Here is a 19970-nt window from a genome sequence, read left to right on the forward strand (position 1 = left end):
CTGGTTTTTTTAGGTGTACAAGAAAACTAGGTCAGAAATTCAACATTACTTTAAGAGAACAAGAGATCCAGAATTACAAATAAATTTTAAGAATATAATTGTTATATTTGTGCTTAAAATTGAAATTGTAATAGTTTGACCCATCAGGATACAACAAAAAGATAAATCCAAAGTAGATGGGAAAGCACAGAAATACATGTGAGATTAATTAGAAAACCAGAAATCAACACAATTTCTTCTCTTGAGTTCATTCTTTCTCTATTATTCTTCATCTCTGAGATCCATCAGTCATCTTTGTCATATCCTATTTAAAGTGGATAGAATATCTGTGAATGCTTCCAAGAAAAGACTGAGTTTTTGTAGGCTTGCACCATGGCTTGCAGGATAGAGTTTTGACACGGTTGGAATGCTGACATGGATGCAGTATAAACAGTAAATAGTAATTTGCAAAGTGAAAATCTTCTGAGGATAAAATTATACTAATGGCTTCAATATTTTCAGCAAGATCAAGAATCTGGTTTTGCATAATTACATTGTCTATGGAAGCGGCTCCAAACGGATGATATTGATACACTCTAGTGAAGAATACTTGACTACTGAAGAACTCAGGGCACAAGAATAACTGAATATAGATAGATACTCTCTTCCCTGTAGCATAAACTTTTATTTTAACTTAGTTAAATTATTTAGTCTAGGTATTTGATTTCTGTTTTGTCATAGATACATACACATCCAGAGAAGCTGTTGCTGTCCCATCCCTGGAAGTCTTTAGGGCCAGGCTGGATGGAGTTCTGAGCAACCTGACCCAGCAAAAAGTGTCCCTGGCCACACCAGGGGGGTAGGAACTACAGTACCTTTAAGGCCCCTTCCAACCCAGGCCATTCTATTATTCTGTGATCTATGAAAAAAAAAAAAAAACTGTGCCAGAAAAAGAGCAACAAGCTCTGCTACAAATCAAAGTTTTCCCTCCTGCTTGGGTGATGGTTGAAACTTTTAAAACAAAAGCGTTGTTCTGACCAGCTAAATGACTGCAAAGGTCTAATGACATACGAGGGGCTTTTTTTCCTCTTGGAAAAAGCACATATTAATCTTCACAACAAAGCACTGGAACAGGCTACCTTCCTTCCATATGGCTAAGTACTTTATTATGAGTTATGCTGCAGATGAACATAGACTATTCCATAAAAAGACCTGTAGACAGCAAGGTACAGTGAGATGGTTTTCCATCTGTAGTAATTTGGGAAGTTATTTCTCAAGGCAAAAAAAGCCATTTTACACTGAGCATGTAAAAGAGCTCACAAAGAAGATGGTTTCAAAGATTCATGGAATGATACACATTTTAGGAGATTTCATTTGTCATTTAGCTAGTGCTTATTTCCTTTTTTTTTTTTTTTTTCATATTACATCACACAACATTCCTGCTAAAATTGCAGGGTATGGGATTCATATAAAGAAGATAAGAAATTTACTGCTTACCAGTCTCAAGTTAAAAAAATGAAACTTTTATTTTAATCATATCATAATCTCTAATGCTAAACCTTTTTTTTCAACTACTGAAGCTATAAAGCAGAGATTAGGTCATCCTTTGACCAGCAAAAAGACACCTGAACAGAGGAAAAAAATACTTTGTGAATGAAATTTCTGTTCTGTTTCTGAAGAAAATAACAGCTAAAACACATGCTGAAAGTAAGTGAATATTTTTTTTCCCCCTTAAGACTCCCACGCCAATAGTTAGGTAACAAACATGAAATCAACTGGATCGGGAGGGGGGAAAAGTATAACAGAAGGTTCATGAGTTGAAATAAAAACAGAGAGATCACTCATCAATTATCACAGGCAAAACAGACTTGACTTGGGGGAAACAGATTGAATTTATTACAAATCAAAACCAGGGCAGGATAATGAGAAATAAAACAAATCTTGAAAACACTTTCCACCCACACTTCCCTCCCTCCTTTCCCAGCTCTACTTCCTTCCCACCAGTGGTGCAGGGAGACAGGAATGGGGGTTATGGTCACAACACCACATGTTGTTCCTGCTGCTGCTCAGGGAGAAGAGTCCTTCCCCTACTGCAGTGTGGGGTCCCTCCCATGGGAGACAGCTCTCCATTAACTTCTCCAGTGTCAGTCCTTCCCATGAGCTGCAGTTCTTCATGAACTGCTCCAGCACGGGTCATTTTCCATGGGGTGCAGTCCTTCAAGAACAGCTCACTCAAGCATGGGCCCCCCACATGGTCACTGGTCCTCTCAGCAAACCTGCCACACCATGTCAGGAGCCTGGCACAGGAGACTTCCCACAGGATCACAGCCTTCCCTTAGACATCCTCCTGCTCTGGCATTGAGCCCCAAGGGCTGCAGGGGCACAGCTGCCTCACCAGGGTCTCAGCACAGGCTGCAGGGGAATCTGCTCCAGCGCCTGAAGCACCTCCTGCCCCTCCTTCTGTACTAACCTTGGTTTCTTCAGAGCTGTTCCTCTCTCATATTCTCACTGCTCTCTTCTCTGAGCACAATTACCACTGCACAGTAACTTTTTTCCTTTTTAAATACATTATCACAGAGGTGGTTCTACTGTCCCTGATGGAATTGGCCTTGGCCATTGGTGAGCCTGTCTCGGAACTAGCTGGCACTGGCTCTGCCAGACATGGGGAAGGCTTCTGGTACCATCTCAAAGAAGCCACTCCTGTAGCTCTCACCACTCTTCCCCTACTACCAAAACTTGGCCATGCAAACCCAATACAAATAAACATGTATTTGTATGTATTTTGTGTATATTTCTGCTTTCATTGTTTGGACAAATTTAAACATTTTGGAGAATGCAATAGAAATGGGTACTTCTATACCAAATACCCTTTCTGACAGCTTTCATCTCCTAAACCAGAAAACAAATCCTTTTGTCAAAAGGAATATAACATGTCAAACAGTACATTGATGCCCCAGATACATGAGAGTACAATTTATATTCCCATCATATTAAGCTACTCTGCAGTCTGACACTAAAGTCAATGTGATACTCTGCCACACACTGGGATGAGTGCTCTGGCAGTCTAGAGCAAGTTAAAACCTATGCTCTTCCTTCCATGTGTTCTTCAGAAAAAGACAAAACAAATAATTTTGTAAACTGCATTGAATCTTGCAAAGTTTAACTCTGTGAAAGAATCTGACACATCCATTTGAGATGGCTGGGGTTGTACAGAAGGCTGTATAAGACCATCAAAATGGCATGAAGATCACTGAAACACTACTCAAGCTCATGCCTAGCCATGAGATTTTAAATGTACATAGATTGTGCTGTTTGTGAGAAACAATATGAGACAAGGTCTTGTCACAGGTCTTTGGTGCAACAGTTTCTCTTACAGGGATGCTCACAATGGCAATAAAAGGCACCAGTGTTTTCCATACGTGTTAGAAACTCCCTGCATGTTGCAGTATGCCTCATCAGCCACCTGCTGCTTTCCTGCTTCGTACACAGTGGATGTCAAACATTTTTTCAGTGACCACCAGATGCTTGAACTGCCTTGCACAAGAAGTTACTACCCTATAAAAGGACAAAAAAATTGAGAATGAACTCTAAATGAACTACAGATAAAAATCTCATCTTTTGGAAGCATGCAGTGTTACACTGCTTATTTTAGCAGCAATATTTGAAAAGCTACAACAAAAGAATATTTGCTGACTGTTAAACCTTTTACAAGCTAAATGTTCTACCCCTGGCTTATAGACTTCATTCCATGTATTTCTGCATCGAAATCTGTCAAACATTTTTCCCTCAATGTTTATTTTCTGCATTTTTGCCCAGTCTGTTCATAGTAATCACCTGCCCAGAAGTCAGATGACATATTTACCTATAGGCCATTTAGCATAGCATTATTACAAATATAACATGTGGACACTGAGTAACATTTTTGTTTAATCACAAGAACTGGATTTTAGTCTTCACTTCCTGTCTTCCTATGAATGTAATCCATACAACAAAAATACAGCTAAATAACACAAAAAGCAGTCTGTACAATATGCTGTGGTTTACTGCGTGGTAAAATGCTCACTACTCAAGAGTTTGGCAGGGTTTTCTCTCTTTAGTAACCGACAGTGGACTTTTTTCTAGGTCTAAGAGGAACATTAATTGCTGTGATTAATAATTTTATTAACTTAATTAAATATTTTTAATTCTAATTTTTTGAAAGTACCAAACCTTTTGAAAAATTTGTGCAATTTATAAGGACAACTGAAATGGTGAAAGAGGTTTTGTAAAAATTGGTATGTGAAGCAGGGAAAGTGAGCTAGAAAACGTGAGTAGTGTGTTCCAAGTTCCCTGGGTACCTCTTTCTCTATTAATATCTGCCCATGACACACTTGGCACTGTGTCCTTTCCCCACTGATATCTCAGCTGCAGACCTTCTATCCATGAAAATTATTTTTATCAATTTGCCTAGTCAATGTTCCAGTGCACACAACCAACCCACAGATGTTCTGATAAAGCAGCTGCCTGCCAAACAGCACGTGTGACTCTGACTGGTAGGTTGTTATTTCTCTGGGTGTTTGCAGGCACAAAAGGTTCTGCGTGCACCCACATCTTCTGATTCGCACAGCAGACAGTTCTGACCATGGGGACAGCACCAAAATGTATTCAAGATGTAAGATCTTCCCACTCTATTACAGACAAAAACCGTTTATCTGAGAAAGCTATGGAGTATTTAGCATTTTGGACAAGAAGTTGATTTATACTCTAGAATCTCAGAAATAAGGGTGTATGTCTCAATGTGTATGTCTTGAATACGGATAGCTGGAGTGCTGTGGAGCCAAGAAAGGACAGCTGGTAATAACAGACAAGAATTGTTGGTAATCACCAAGGATTGTTGGTACCAACACAGTGTGAGAAAGAACAAGATGTGGCTGGAGAAGGCCATGTGGAAGTAGCACAGCACTTTTCCAGGACAAACATTGTTGTTCCAGTTTCTGGAGCACAACCCAGCACAGTACAAACACAGGAAAGAGGCTAACAAGTGGACATGGACTACAGGGGAGATCAAGACCACCCAAGCCCCCTTCCCTTCCCTTCCCTTCCCTTCCCTTCCCTTCCCTTCCCTTCCCTTCCCTTCCCTTCCCTTCCCTTCCCTTCCATCTTATCCCTTTAGTCCACTGCCATGTGCTTACAGAGTAGGTCAGGAGCTGACATACCACTTCACACTTTTGCAGACCTCCTAACTTTTGTCGTTCTGTTCAACTACAAGCATTTATGAATCTCGGCTACTCCCTTCCGCTTAAGGGTGAAATGTCACATACTATATTGCACCTAGGGCTCCGGGAATGCAGTTATAAAGCCTATTTCTGTAAAAAACCTAGGTCCATAAAGTAAATTAACAGCTAGACAAAGGAGGACACATCCCCATGTTTTAAGGGCGAACCCCATCGCACCTCAGAGGACTCTGTAAACAGTGGGGGTCGGCCGAGGCCACCAGCGGGGCAGGGGGGGAAGGCGCGCCCCCTGCAGGGCTGGTAGTGGTACGCTCCGCGGCGGGGCGGGGTTTCCCGCCTTGGCGGGCGCGCGCCTTCCCCTCAGGTGCCTGAGGGGCAGCGGCGTAGGCGGGGACCGGGAGAGGACGGGGAGCCCTGATGTGCCTGATACTGAATAATTCCTACATTCAGTTAATATCTGTGCGTCTCTCTCTCTCTCACTCTCTCTCTCTATATATATATAAGTTTCACTGCCATATGCAGCAAAAAAATCGAAAACTTAACTTTCAAAACGGGATCATCAGCTACAATAGTTTCAAAAGTGATACTGGGAAAGCATGGGTGGGAAGGGGTCAAAGAAGCATTAAAGGAAGGTGTCACAGCAGCCAAACCCACGACTTAAATCTTTAATTTTTTCCTCAGTGACATAAATACCGTTCAAAACAGGAGTGGGAGGTTTGACAAAAAATGCCTTTTGAAGACATAATGTGTAATAGTAATATGAACAAAAATAACAGTGATGAGTTTTCCTGCTGGAAAAAAATACAACATTAATAATACAACATCATTTTTAATTTACTGTTCCAGTTCAGCAGGAGTTTTGTACCCAGTGGTACTGTTGCCAAGTACTGAGCACATCCTGTCTTCCGAGAAAACAAGTGATGCCATAGAATAAGGAAATACACAAACAAAACACAGCAGCTCCCTGAATTCTATCCTCTGTCTAAATGTGGAGTCTACAACACAGTTTTAAAAGTATAATGAAAAAAATGGTGATTGACAAACATAAGATACTGCCCATGATAAGGATTGGAAAAGTTAGAGGACCGACATTCATAGTGTACATTTAGATTATCAACTAACAGAATATTAGGATGGATAATTGTTTTAAAAATTTGAGTGTTCTGAATACATATTTTAAACCCCAACTTGACAAATCGTTGCATTGTAGTAAGCTGCAAGTCTTTAAGATTACTAATTAATTAAAAAACAAAACCCCCATTAATTTAACTAAGAAGCATTAATTTTTCAAAGTTTCCTATATTCTGTTAATTTGAAACTGTTAATGTAAAAAACTGAGCTTTGGCTTATGAATTAGTTTTAGTCTCACTGAGGAAGGAGTGGGCACAAGGAAAAAATATTAAACACACAGAATTAATATCTTACTGCTTTGTTCAAGAAGTTACATACACATAAAAGCCTGTAAATATTGAATGACTAAGAAAATTACTTAGTTTTATCATTTTGGTTTCTGCTTAGTGTTGTGCATTTACCTATTTTTGCCTAACTGTACTGCAAGTATTTCTGTCTGGAAACTCATTCAGTTTCTGGGTAGTGAACACATTTTAACTTCTAGTTCATCTCCCTGATTGCAATTTTTTTGTTATGTGTAAAAAGGCTGTTCACACATTTCTGCATAGAAGTGGTGATTTTGTTTGGACCACATGGTTTACTAGTAGGTATTGGAATTTTTGTCTCATGGAGCCTGATGTTGAGAAATAGTTTGAATATTTTTAGAAGCATTCATGTTGTATATTTCCGATCCATCTTGCAAATATATGTTGAAGATTCTGTAAGTAGACTTTACAAAAATAGGGGTTATGTTAAAAATCTGGAACTATATGGGTGCCTTTCAAAATACTGTCTTTTTATTCTGCAGCAAGGTTTATGTGCCTATCACTGATTTAACACTTGTTGTTTATAAGAAAATATGTAAGTACCTTTAAACCCGAGTAGCCAAGTATTAGAGCATCTACACAGATAAAGAATGCTGAATTAATATGTGCCTGGTGCTTTATTCTGTCTACGGAAGTGAATCCAGGTTAACTTTTTTAATTACAGCAAACTTTCCAAATTCAGCCACAATATATCAGCTTGGCAGGTATTGTTTGGGCTTTCTGACATTCATTGTATTTCCCAGAAATACAAAATCTTAAACAGGCTGAAGTTTATCTTCAATGCAAAAATAAAATTTCAATTTAAAAAAGAGTCTTCTTTGTTCTTCTTACATTTTTGCCTTAGATTTTATGTTGAGTGAATGATAAATATATTAATTTATTGATTTTTTTTTACATATATCTAGTCATCATTTGATTATACAATCCAGAAATAAATGAATCATAGTGATGAAGAAACTATGAAGAAAACCAGTGTAGTGAACCTTGATAAGCTTTTATATGACTTCTCAGAGATAGAAAAGGTAAGTGAAGAAGGTAAAAAATGTTGAGACTGCCATCTATAATTATTATGTGACATTTTCAAAATTTTTTTGAAATGTTAAATTTCAAAAAATTTTCAAAATTTTTTTGAAAATGTTAAGTTGTATCAGCTTACTGTTATGCCTTGTAATACCAACTTCCTTTGGAAAGCTGTTTGTATTGACTGTATCCTGGAGACATAGGAGTGGATTCTGAGTGAAATCTGAGAAGCCTTTGTTTCTGTGCTAGAATTTTAATCATGCAGAGGCCAAATTTGCTTTCTTAGGAAGACTGTGGAAGATGGTGTTGAAGGTTAACTGCATTACTCTGCTTTCATAGAATCACAGAATCATTTGGGCTGGAAGGGACCTTATGCATCATCTAGTTCCAACCCTCCCTTGCTGTAGGAAGAGACACCTCTCACTAGACCAGGTGCTCTAGTGCTGGGGTGTTCTTTCAGAAGTTGTCTTTTCTTGTCCTAGAAAAATGTCATTGCCTTATCAGGAGCACAAATTCCTACATTCCATATGCATTGAATTTCCTTTATCTTATGTGTGTGTCATTTCTCAAATGATTGACCCTCTGAGGAAAATCAGTACTGTGTTTCTTTTAGACTGATGTTGATCAGCTTTCCGCTGATTCCTGGTCAGCAAATCCATACTAGAGGTAGTATAAAAGGAGCACCTGAAATAAATTTAGCATTTCTCTTGGAAAAAACTTATTATACCAGTTCCTATTCCCACATATTGTTCAAGTTGTTGCTCTGCAAGAGTGTTGACAGCCTCATATGCTAAGCAGTAGAAAGAACCTTGCAGAGGATTGATCCAGACTCTGGGCTACAAGACTGACATGAAAATAGTTTATAACTCATGATGTAAGTCAGCATTCTTAGTTCTGCAGGGTAAACTTGGAACAGTAAAGGATCTCAAGTCTAGTATCATTTTTCTCTATAAAGGAATATCCTGAATGGGAAATATTACAGTCTTGGACTGCAGTATTGTGGAATTGTTAATTTTTTTATTCACTTAAAACTCAAAACATAAAACATGGTAATATAATGTTAGTCATTCTCCAATTTTCTAGAAAATATCAGAAATCAATGATGCAAATAACCTACTGATTCATCAGCTGGAAAAATGTAACAGATTGCTAACATTAAGCCAATCAAAGGAGGAATCAGTAAAAGAGGGTAAGTTACTTTATTAGATAGGTATGATCCTGAATCGTAGTGAAATCCATCTCATAGTAAATAGTAATATTTTTATTAATTTTATGAGGATTTGGACTGTTCAATGGATGCTAATAAAACTCCATTTACCACTTATAAGTGGGAATTATAAGTCTATAATCATAATGAAAAAATTGTGAAACAAAGGAGGAATTACAGGGAAAACTATAAAATTAAGATTTGTTTTATTCTAGAACTGTTTTCAGATGAGTATTTGAAATGAGAAACAATATCTAGTGCTTAGCATGGATTTGTGGTTGCTTATTCTTCTGTAGTTTGTAAAGTAGATGAAAGGTGCATTTTTTGTGGGACTTTCATCTCTAGGAAGTCAGCCTGCTAAAAGTTTGGAAGCAAGGTAGGAATAAACTTTTCACACAGGAGGGATATTGCCAATTGGGTTCTATTTCAATCTTCACTAGGACTTGGATAATTTAGCATAATCAGAAATGGAGCATTGAAACTGAGTTATTGAGTGAGTGAAGTTTGCTTATGATGATAAATCTCTTCAGATACACCAAAAACTCATGGTACAAGATGGTAGGGGAGATGGAGACCAGTAGCAGCACAAATGGGAGGCATTTTGTATAAACAATTGTTGATGTTAGTCGGCTGCTTTTCAGGAAAGAGGTCTTGGTGTCCTCTAAACAGTTCTCATAAAATATTTTTATTCTCTTAAAATATTTGTATTCTCTTAAAATATCAGTAGACAAAGCAAACACAGTGGTAGGCAGGATGATGAAAAAAAAAGAGAAATAAGCATTATGACTCTGTAAGGTCTGTGATTTTTATGTCATGTTCTGGTCCACACATCTCAAAATAGACAATAGCAGAACTAGAAAAGGTAACAGGGAAGGAGGCAAGGCTTGGTATTGCTAGGAGGGAGCAAGGTACAAGGAATCAGGAACTACTCCTGTAACAAAGACCATGGATGTAGGGGTTTAACCATGCAAGGCTAACTCCCACTGTGCCCATGCAGGGCTGGCCCAGCGAGGACTGCCACGGTCAGCCAAAAGTCTACATTAACAAACAAGTCTGTACTGATGAGAGTGACTCAGGAGGCTGAGTCAGAATGGAGTTCAGAAATGGTAACAAAAAGGCCAGACATGGCCCAAGGATCTCTACTTAGTCCCAAGTGAAGAAGCCGATCTGATGTCAAGCCAGAAAATCACTCCCTAGGTCATGACTAGGGTCTAGTGTGTGGCTGTCACACAACTGCAGCATAGGCCAAGGGCAAAAGCCTCTGTTTACAAGCAGCTCCCATGGGAAGAAGGGATGGCTATTTCTGAATCTGCTCCAGCCTTTTTTTCAATGTCACCATCTATACTCTTTCTAAGATGGCCTTGTGCCCAGCCAAACACCCAGAAGGTGCATGGGGGAAAATGCACCTGGAACTTTCACAGGTTTGGTCACAATTTTGGGACATTTGAGGGAAAACTGGTTGGCTGGGAATTTTTCAGCCAGGACAAAGAATAGAGCTGATATGACTCATAGCTGTAAAATTGTGAATGGCACAGAGAAAGTGATTACAGAATAGAAGATTCATTGTCTAATGTAATAAAAAAACTAGATGGAAATAAAACTTGTATATTGATTTAAAGCTAACAAAAGGAGGAACTTTGCCACACATTACAAAATAAAGTCAGTTCCACAGAAGCCTGTGCATAACAGAGGTATATATTAATCAAAAAAAATTGGAAAAAAAATGGAAAACAACAAACTTTTAAACACAAAAACAGTATCTCTCATCGTCCCCCTTCATTCTGTGTTTGGGAAGTTGAGAGGATGTACTAATGATCGCATTTATCTAGCTTTTTTTTCATCTTTCCTGAAGTGTCTCATAGTGTGTATTGTGAAGTGGCATAGTGAACTGGATGGAACTTTGGTTTGAGTCAGAAACACATGTTTCTCTATTCAGCACAAAAGTCAGACAGTGCAGGACAGTCACTCAGAAACAGAAGAGGCTTCTTTATTGATGAAACCAGAAAGGAATGGGTTTATATAAAACAATTTGTAAAAAAGGAAAGGAAAAGTTGGGCAAAAAGAAGAAATAATTCTTACTATAGAACCTATGATAAGTAGCAGAGAAAATGAAAGAGACAACTCAGGAAACCAGAGCTGCTGGGATGACAAGAGGAATGAACTGAAAACAGATCAAAGTCAGAAGAGAGATTTGAGCTTTGTAAACAGTATTGCCTCACTTTCATGAGATAAGAGAGAAATTATTTGTTGAGATAGTTACGCTGATATAACTGATCAGAACAGCCTCTGGAGCTTCTTTTGAAACACAGGACAAAAAAAAGAAGCATGGGTGGTAGAAGTCCAAGTAAAAATACCAGAGCAATCAGCCTGAAATATGAACTAATGTTTCAGCAACAGGGATAGTCAGGAAAAAACAAAACTCAACAATATTGAAATTATAGGGATAGTGCAGATATAGACAGGAGGCAGAATTGCTGTAAGACAAGGATCCTGGTCAATGAGTAAGAGTAATTGCAGAGATATTAGTAACATTGACAAAAACCAGTGAAAAGTGGGAACTTGGAACAATGTGAGACATCCAAGAGGTGATTCTGAAAGCTATTTGATGATAATGAAATAAAATATGAGTAAGACATCAAAGGGATAGAATTTATTTAGAAATAAAGACAATTATCATGGCTGCTTTGTTAGGTTAAGCTCAGAAAGGTGGTGGAGTCTCCCCCACTGGAGCCATTCAAGAGCCATCTGGGTGCAATCCTGTGCTCTGTGCTCTGGGATGGCCCTGCCTGAGCAGAGAGGTTGGGCCAGATAACCCAGTAGGGACCCTTTCTGTGGTTCTGTGATCTGTACTCACCAGTAAGGTAAACTATTAGAATAATGCACTTACCAATAAGGTAAACCCTTCAAATATCAGGGCATAAAATGCTTGTAAGTTTATTGTTCTGAACTGTATTCATTATTGGTTCTCATAAAGCAGAGTTTCAAAAAAACTTCTAGGACAGAAAATTGACATAAACTGTGGCAGAGACTATCACAGGAACCTTCAGGTAAACAGTCAACATGTTTCTGGAGATGAGCAGAGCATGTGAATAGTGGTGGTGACTTTAGGAGTATCTCAAAAGGATGTGAAAGGCTGATGTAGTGATTATAAATTAGTAAGTCTATAACATTTCTAAACAATTTTTATTTTTCTTTTTGCATTTGATAGAAATGGTCTTTGCACCTTTATTAAATTGATCTTCCACACTGACCCTTCAAAAGAGGTAATAGCATGTGTGATATTCAGAATCAGAGTACTAAAACTTTTGCAACTAATAGTTAAATTCTCTATAAAAACCTTTTGAAAGGTCAAAGCACTGTGGTATTAAAAGAGACCCCAAATCCCCATTAATGTTGATGGGGTTATAGAGGGGTCCCCTGCAGCACTGGAGAGGCACAAGGGACCAAATACAGCATTGATACTTCCAATCTTTACTCTGGCAACAATTATCTGAACAGACTGTAATAGTGAGAATAGCTTTTATAGAGTGATATTGCCAGTTGTGGCTTGGAAAAAATATTTCTCCGAGCCTTACATCCCAAGCTGTTTCCCAGAACCCAACTCAGCCACAGCTCCTGAAGTATCTTTTGAAGAGTTGGTCCAAGGCAACAGATATTTCTTACAGCAGAGGAGCAGGAAGAAAGAGGGCTGTGGAAGGATAGGCTGTTGTTCCACCTATCCTGTAGGGTTTGCAGCTACCAGTGGTAGTGGGATGAGGAAGTGGAATTTTATCCTGGCTGAAGAACACTTTGTTTAAAGAAACAACAACAACAAAATAGTATTTCACACCCCAAGAAATCTTCAATAAGTGACAACATGGGGAGTCCTTAATATCCTTGTCAAAAGTCTTTCCTAGAACTGTTTAAGGTAAAAGAAGATTGGAAATTCTGAAAAAAAAGGCAAAGGAAAAAAGAAAACACCTAAAAATCAAGGGAGAGGGCAGTGAAACACTTATATCCAGGATAACATGGAAAAAGAAAGGCAGATTGGCCTGCATATACACTCTCTTGAAAGGTCATAAATTAATCATTTTCTGTTGATACGTTCTTTGCTAAAAAAAGATGAGATTCAAAAAACCAGTTTTTGTTTTGTGTACATAATTGCAGATCCATTTTAGACAGATACAAGTCTGACATCTTTATTTTCTACTCTTAAACCTTTTCTGTGGTGGCTAAATAGACTCTTGTGATGCTACAGTTCTGAATTAAATTCTAATGTCGTTTTCTGGAATAAAGCAATCACATTTTTGTCTGTGAAATACTTAAGGAGGTTCTATTTAGCATCTTAAGGGTTGCGTATTTGTTTATTTGACATTTCTAAGGCATTAAAGAAAAAAGTGGTTGATGTAATTATCCTGTAAAAAAATCAATCATAAATACAGATGAACACTTATGCTATTCAGTCTTTCTTTATGTAGGCAGTATTCCTTACAGGGAATAAGCTACACAGGATCCATAGCAGAGGCTATGACAGTGATCTGCAAGGCTGCAAACATTAAGAAAAATTCTGCTTCTTTTCCTTAATGTAGGCAAGCAAAACTTGTGGGTTCCCAGGAATTTTTTTCCAGTCACAACTTTAGGTACATAAGAAATTTGCAAAGATATATCCTTTAAAGATAAGAAAGATAAGCAGATATTCTTGGGACTGTACAAAAGAGTGGCTTACACTTAAACAGTTGTGATTCTTTTTAAAGACTAGCTGCTGCTCTAGTGTTGACTCAGATGTCTTTCCAAATTGTGTATGAATTACAAGCATCTGAGTTAATTTCCATACATTTTCAAATGGGAGGAAATTTGTACTACAACTAGTTGGTACAGACGGGCATGCTGATCTCGTCATTCCGACTTTGAATAGGATTTTTCCACAGCTGCTTTTGATCCGGCACAGGCACTGAGGGGCAGGCAATGTTTCTGTGCTGCTCGTGCTCCCTCTACTGGTTTTGTTTTGGAAATACGGAACGGAAAAAGGTATCTGGCTAACCTACTCGGTTGCATGAAAAGACTTGATGGAAGATCAGGCTGACGGTCAAAAAGACTGAGCGGAAAACTGAACCTGTTAGCTGGGATCTTAGTTCATCTTCCTCACTTGTAATGTAGTCTTTAGCGATATGATAGACAGTTTTCAAAAGGGCTTTGGTTTGATAAGATGAATAACTGTTATTTAGCAAACTTTTATGTGTTGTGGAAATGAAAAAACATTTAGGAAACACAGTGGTACTTAGGAAAGAGAAAAAGAAGTTTTAAAAGCAAGCAACCTCAGTTGTAGAGCCTCTGCTGTTGTCAGTCTTTGACAGTTTTGTGACTCTACTGATAAACTTACAATGAACAAAAGGGATAAAAGTCATATTAATGAAAACTAAATCCTGTATTACAGGAAGTACACATGGTGTTTGAATATTAAAAATACAGTTTTAAAAATAAAATTATGAAATACAACTGTGTAAACTGATAAGAGCTTGCATATATAATTCTGTTGTATAAAATGAGATAATAGAACCATAGCACATATTCTGAATCTCTCAAAGCTTATGTTGAGCCATAAGATGAATGTTATATGCATCAAGAAAGGGGTAAAAAAGGGGTGAGAGACTGCAATGAGTGGATTCTCTTGGTATTGTTAAAAAGAAAATTGGCAAAGAAATACCGTCAGGAAAGTAAGTCAGTTTCATTAAATACATCAAATTGCTGGAAGCCTGATATGGAAAACTTCTAGTATTGCCCAGAAAACAAAAAGATACTTGTTTTCTGACTAGAAACAAACATTTAATACTTTTATGAAATTGTTTGTATTGCTTCATAAAATTGATTTTAATCAATCATCAAACTAAAAGCTAAAATTAAGCAGTAACCACGTAATAATAATTATCTCTACAGTCAGTAAAAAGACTTAGAGTAATATTTAACAAAAATTATTATAAAATATTTGATAAAATTTTGTGAGCAAAATGTAAATTTGTGGAGACACTATTCAAAAATACTGGGTCTTAAATTTCTTTCAGAGTGCAGTGCTCTACAGAATGTGATAAAGGGACTAACACAAACCATTGAAAACCAGTGTAATGTGAAAGGTAAAGGCAAAAAATGCTATTTTATATGTATGCTGTACTGTAATTTCAAATGAGCAGGCATTTAATTTTTTCATTTAAGTTTACTGAATTTTTTCAGACACAGAAACTTACTGGTAGGCAAAGAGAAACAAAAAAAATTTTCTTAAATCAATCGTGTGCAGTCATAAATGTCTATTGCCATTATTGCCATAGTTTACTTGGTAACTGCCTCCAGGAGGTTATTTTAATCAATAGTTGGGCTTTAAATTCATTGTAGCATAACACAGGCAATTTTACAAAAGGTGAGAAAGTACCAGTCAGCTGTTGGATTGTAGACTATTCAAGTGTTTATGCACAGTTTTTATCACTGTGTTAAACCAGCGTGTCTTAATCCTTAGTATATAATGTTATTAAATGTTATTGCTGTTATCCACATTGCAACTATTGCTGTTATCCACATTAACAACTATTGCTGTTATTGCTGTTATCCACATTTATTGCTGCTATCCACATTGACAACTACTCATTTTTACTTGAAAAAAAAAAAAAGCGTTTGCTATATCTTTATACTACAGCTCAGCAGTACACCATGAAGTTAATTTTATAACCATTATGCATTCAAGGCATATTAACATATATATTAATAAACCTCTATCATTGGAAGTATACGGATGTTTTTAATACTTAAATTGATATTAATAATTTTTTAAAATCTATTTTCTTTAAATTCTGTGTTTGCATAATTTTCTGATTTTTGGGAAACAGGTACTTAAGAACTTGCATCTTCCCATTTGAAACTGTTGTAGCCATGATAATAGTCTTTTATTTTCTGAGTCAAAGAACTTTGCATCTAAATTTTCTTGAATGCATAATTTTTCAGAGGACTAAAGAAAGTTCTAATACCAAGTAAATATTATTATTAAACTTAAACTATGATTTTTCTTGTTAAAAAATGGAAACAGAGAGTATGTGGTTCTGTAATGATGACTACAATGTCTATAAAAAAAGTTCCTCAAAGTTCAGCCAAGTCAAAAAATGCAAGTAATTTCCTTATTCCTCTTTCATGCTAAAGAAATTGTCAAAATGTACTTTGTAGTGTACCATATAGTTTTTGTTTATGTAGATGAAAATGATAGACTGAAGGGAACCATTCACATCTTGGAAGATAAATTAAAGACATGTGAAGAGGTATGTCACAAATTATCATTCTTTAGATAAAGGAATAATACTGCATCTCTATTATGCTGTATATCTTTTTGTTTAGTGTTTGCTATTGGTGCTCTTCTGTTAATGTTTCTCATGTGTAAAAAGAGAAGGGTTGTTCTCATGACAGTATCCATGTAGAAGGTGTTAGAAGAACTAAGAGGTCAAAACTCCTTGGTGCTGAGAACTTTGGCTCAATCTAAGATGCACTTGGGGTTTTTTTAGCTGTATTTAGCTTTAAATTCAAATTCAGCTTCATCATTCTAATCCCTTGCACTAAAATAAAATTTCGTGTGGAAATAGGGTTTTCACATTAAAGATGTCTGGTTGTGCTGCCAGAGAATCAGGCGTGGTCTGAATTTTGTCCAGTTTATTGAGGAATAAATACTACAAAGATAGTAGGTCTCTATTTCTTATCTGTACCTCATAATAAATTCCATATATGATCTCTGTACTTTGTATCTATGGCACTCATTTTTGCAAAGGAGGTAAAACCAGCAGCCCTAGTCATAGTTCTCTCTTTTCTCTCTCCATGTGGAGGGTGCAGATCTGATTTCCTTTGCCTGTGTTTGTGCTATGAGTTAAACTTAAGTATTAGTAGCAGTAGAGCTATTATCTTGACTGTTCAAGTGAAAAATTAATAATGCCTTCTGAAGGATGTGATAAACTATTATTCCACCCATTAAACACATGTGTGAGCATGGTGTGTCTTCCTGGTGTCATTCTGAAGGCACCTGACCATGTCCCCATATCCTGATCCCCAATCAGTGACTGCCTTGGTGAGTGCCCTCAGGCACTGCTCTGGTGGGTGTCAGAAGGCTGCAACAAGAGCTTTGGAGTCAGCACCTCAACAGTGGCAGCTACAGACAATTCCTTGAAAATTCTGCTGTTCCTACTGGAGTAAATTTATAACTGGCATCTTCAAACTTTGAACGTCAGTGCCAGCAGCATCACTGCTGCTGGTATCACTGATGTGTCTCCTGCTGCCAACATGGAATTGTGGAATTCTTTGTGCAAGCAATACTAACAAAACACACACTCGAATCATGCAATCCTTGAGTCAAAAACCCACAAAGGTGAAACTGTCGTCCCTTAACTAACTGCATCATTGTGTCAGATCCTCTTCTCGGTAAAGGAATATTACCTCTCCATTTGCCTGTTCTCCTAAGAACTACAGTTTCCAATTTTATATTAACAGATAGCTGTAATACAATGAAATCTGTTATGTTTTCAATCTATGGACTTCAGCCAGACTGTGTAATTGGGCAATTAAATTTACAAGATTGACGATAAAACAAGTACTGAATTATAGAGTACTGTATATTTTTACATGATGGTTGTGCTTTGCAGAAGGCTAAGAGCACAGAAACTGAAAGATCTTTACAAAACATTTTACCTTCACAGGAGCATAAGGATCAAATTGAGAAACTCATGACAGAAATTAAAAACAAAGAGGAAGACCACAAATTAGAAATAACACAGCTGAATTGCGATACAAGGAAAAAATGTAAGTTCTCTGAAGACTGAATGCTTTAGCAATGGGTAAAACATCCTGTCACCTGTAGATGCTGTGTTTTGTCTAGAATAAATATGAGTTCCACTTCTTAGTGGAAACATGTGAATGCTAGAAGTGGGCAGTGTTTAATGCAATTTTATCTTTGATGAAGAGAGCAGACAGTGGTAATGAAGCAATAGTACAGCAACATGGGATGAGCAGAAATTCCCAGATGGTTAGAACAAATGCTGGGAATGTTGGCATAAAGATCAGAAGGAATGAAATTTTGAGTTAAGTGTCAACTGGAACTTTGCTTTGAACTATAAGCTAGATTGCTGTTTGAATCTTCTATTTGTGTTCAGGAGAGTAGAACATTATTTTCACAAAAAAATAATACTTCAGTGAGGAAAAACTGATTTCTATGTTCATTGGCTCCATTAGAGATATAACCTTAAAAAGTAGTATTTTTTTGGTCATCCATATACATGAAAACAAGGAAAGTTTTTGTAAATTATATGCCTTTTTTAAAAAGATGCCATCTTACTGGTGTCTTTTTAAAAGGACAGTGTGGTTTTCATATAGTTTAAGTATGGTTTTTGCTTGAATTGTCTTCCAGTGAAATGTTTACCTGATGTTCAGGAAAGTTTTAATATTTGGAAAATGATGTTAATTTTTCATCTATTATAATAATAATTTTGGTGTTACTGTGTTGCTAGTTGAAGTAAAAGAAATGGAGTATAGAGAAGAGAGAGAGAAAAAAGAACTGGAAATATTAGAGCTAACTAGACAGCTGAAAATCCAAAATGAAGAGAAGCAGAATGAAATAATTAAACTGCAGATAGAGGTATGCATTACAAAGCTGACTTAAAGATGAACTGGGCATTGGGTAAACTTCAGAGACTGTGTAGTGAAAAAATATTAATTAGTACTTAACAAAGTAATATGATGGAATCTAGAAAACTTAATCATTTATTGCCTTTGTGAGAATCAGTGGCAGGTGCTCCCTTCCACAATGGTAACTGACTTCTGCTCAGGACTCAAGTTCCACCTACTGTGTAGGGAGACTGAAGGTTGCTCTCTTCTTGTTCCAAATTAAATTACTTAGAAACAGTTTTAGATTTTGAGCTATTAAAAAATTCAACAATGTTTTCTGCTTAACTTTCTTGGTTGTAATTTCTGAATGGTGAGAATAGATATATTTTAAAATAAAATTCCAATAAAAATTTCTAATCCTGCAGAGATTTAAGAGAGAGCATTCAACATGTATTTCATTGCTCATGTTTTAAAACAGTCTCATTAAGGAAAGAATTAAGGAAATACATCAAAAAAGAATTAAGATGTGGAAGTGTTCAGGCTGACTAATCCTTGGAACGTAAGAGAAGAATGATGGTTCTGAAGGATATTAGCACCTTCTGTATTTTCTCCTCCTGTAGATATGTGGCTGAGAAGCCTTCAATTTTATTCTTTTTTTCAGAAGCATCTATTTTATCTACATGGTTTTAGTTAATCGTGTTTGTACACTTGTGCAAAACTTTGAGGCTTTTTTTTAAAGAAATACAGCTTGTAACTGCATTCTTTTTAAAATAAACATAAGTAGCCTTGTTTTTCTAGACTTAGTAGAAAGGGTTACTGCTACTACTGTCAGGTAAAAAAATGCAACTAATAAAAAGTGAAAATTATGCTTGACATATTTAATACACCTTCCCCCCCCCCCCCTTCATTCTCACCATTTTGTCTTTGCCTGATTCTTTCAGTTCAACGCTAAATTGGCAAGAGCTCAGGATAAAACCACCAGGTCCTTTTCAGACGCTTCAGTCTTGCCACAAAGTATCTATCGAAGGGTAGGTGCTCTCATAGTGTGCGGCACACAGATACTGTTCCAGGGTGTTTGAAACAGGAGTTCCCTGGGGTTTCTCCTACAGAATTGTTAACCTGGAAACTTAGATCTGACATCAGTGACACTGATATAATACTCTGCATATGCTTGGGTTTTGGGATTTGGGTTTTTTTTTTTGTAGGCTTAAGACTTTGGGATGGCAGAAAAACAGGATTCTGGGGAAATAGTTTTTGTAATTTTGTGATATAAAATACTGAGGAAAATATTCTTATTAGAATATAGTTTACTTGCAATAGTAAAACAAATTGTTACATAATTTTATGTGATGTTTAAGATTGAAGCCTTTGCCTGTACTTTTACAGAAGCTGCAGCATCTCCAGGAAGAGAAAAACAAGGAAATTGAAATTCTACGAAATACCATAAGAGACTTGGAGCAACGTCTTAATAAAGGCCAAGACCTGCCCTTCAAACGGAGGAGATTCTGACTAAATGAC

At 36.9% G+C, this 19970-nt stretch overlaps 1 protein-coding gene across 1 annotated transcript; it reads left to right on the plus strand.

Moving 5' to 3' along the window:
- The first annotated feature begins 7563 nt into the window (after positions 1-7563).
- CCDC152 (coiled-coil domain containing 152) lies at positions 7564-19961 on the plus strand. Its single transcript, XM_036403386.1, has 8 exons — positions 7564-7650; positions 8732-8837; positions 14894-14962; positions 16065-16129; positions 17549-17651; positions 18356-18483; positions 19394-19480; positions 19839-19961. The coding sequence occupies exons 1-8, from the start codon at positions 7564-7566 to the stop codon at positions 19959-19961; spliced, it is 768 nt and encodes a 255-aa protein (XP_036259279.1).
- The last annotated feature ends 9 nt before the right edge of the window (positions 19962-19970 follow it).

Source organism: Molothrus ater, chromosome Z, assembly GCF_012460135.2.
Source record: "Molothrus ater isolate BHLD 08-10-18 breed brown headed cowbird chromosome Z, BPBGC_Mater_1.1, whole genome shotgun sequence".
Lineage (NCBI taxonomy): Eukaryota > Metazoa > Chordata > Aves > Passeriformes > Icteridae > Molothrus > Molothrus ater.

Excerpts from the sequence above, each read along its gene's own strand:
- CCDC152 (XM_036403386.1), top strand. The coding sequence starts at position 7,564 with ATGAATCATAGTGATGAAGAAACTATGAAGAAAACCAGTGTAGTGAAC. Across the intron at positions 8,838-14,893 it reads GGAGGAATCAGTAAAAGAGG|AGTGCAGTGCTCTACAGAAT; the intron begins GTAAGTTACTTT and ends AATTTCTTTCAG. Across the intron at positions 17,652-18,355 it reads TTGCGATACAAGGAAAAAAT|TTGAAGTAAAAGAAATGGAG; the intron begins GTAAGTTCTCTG and ends CTGTGTTGCTAG.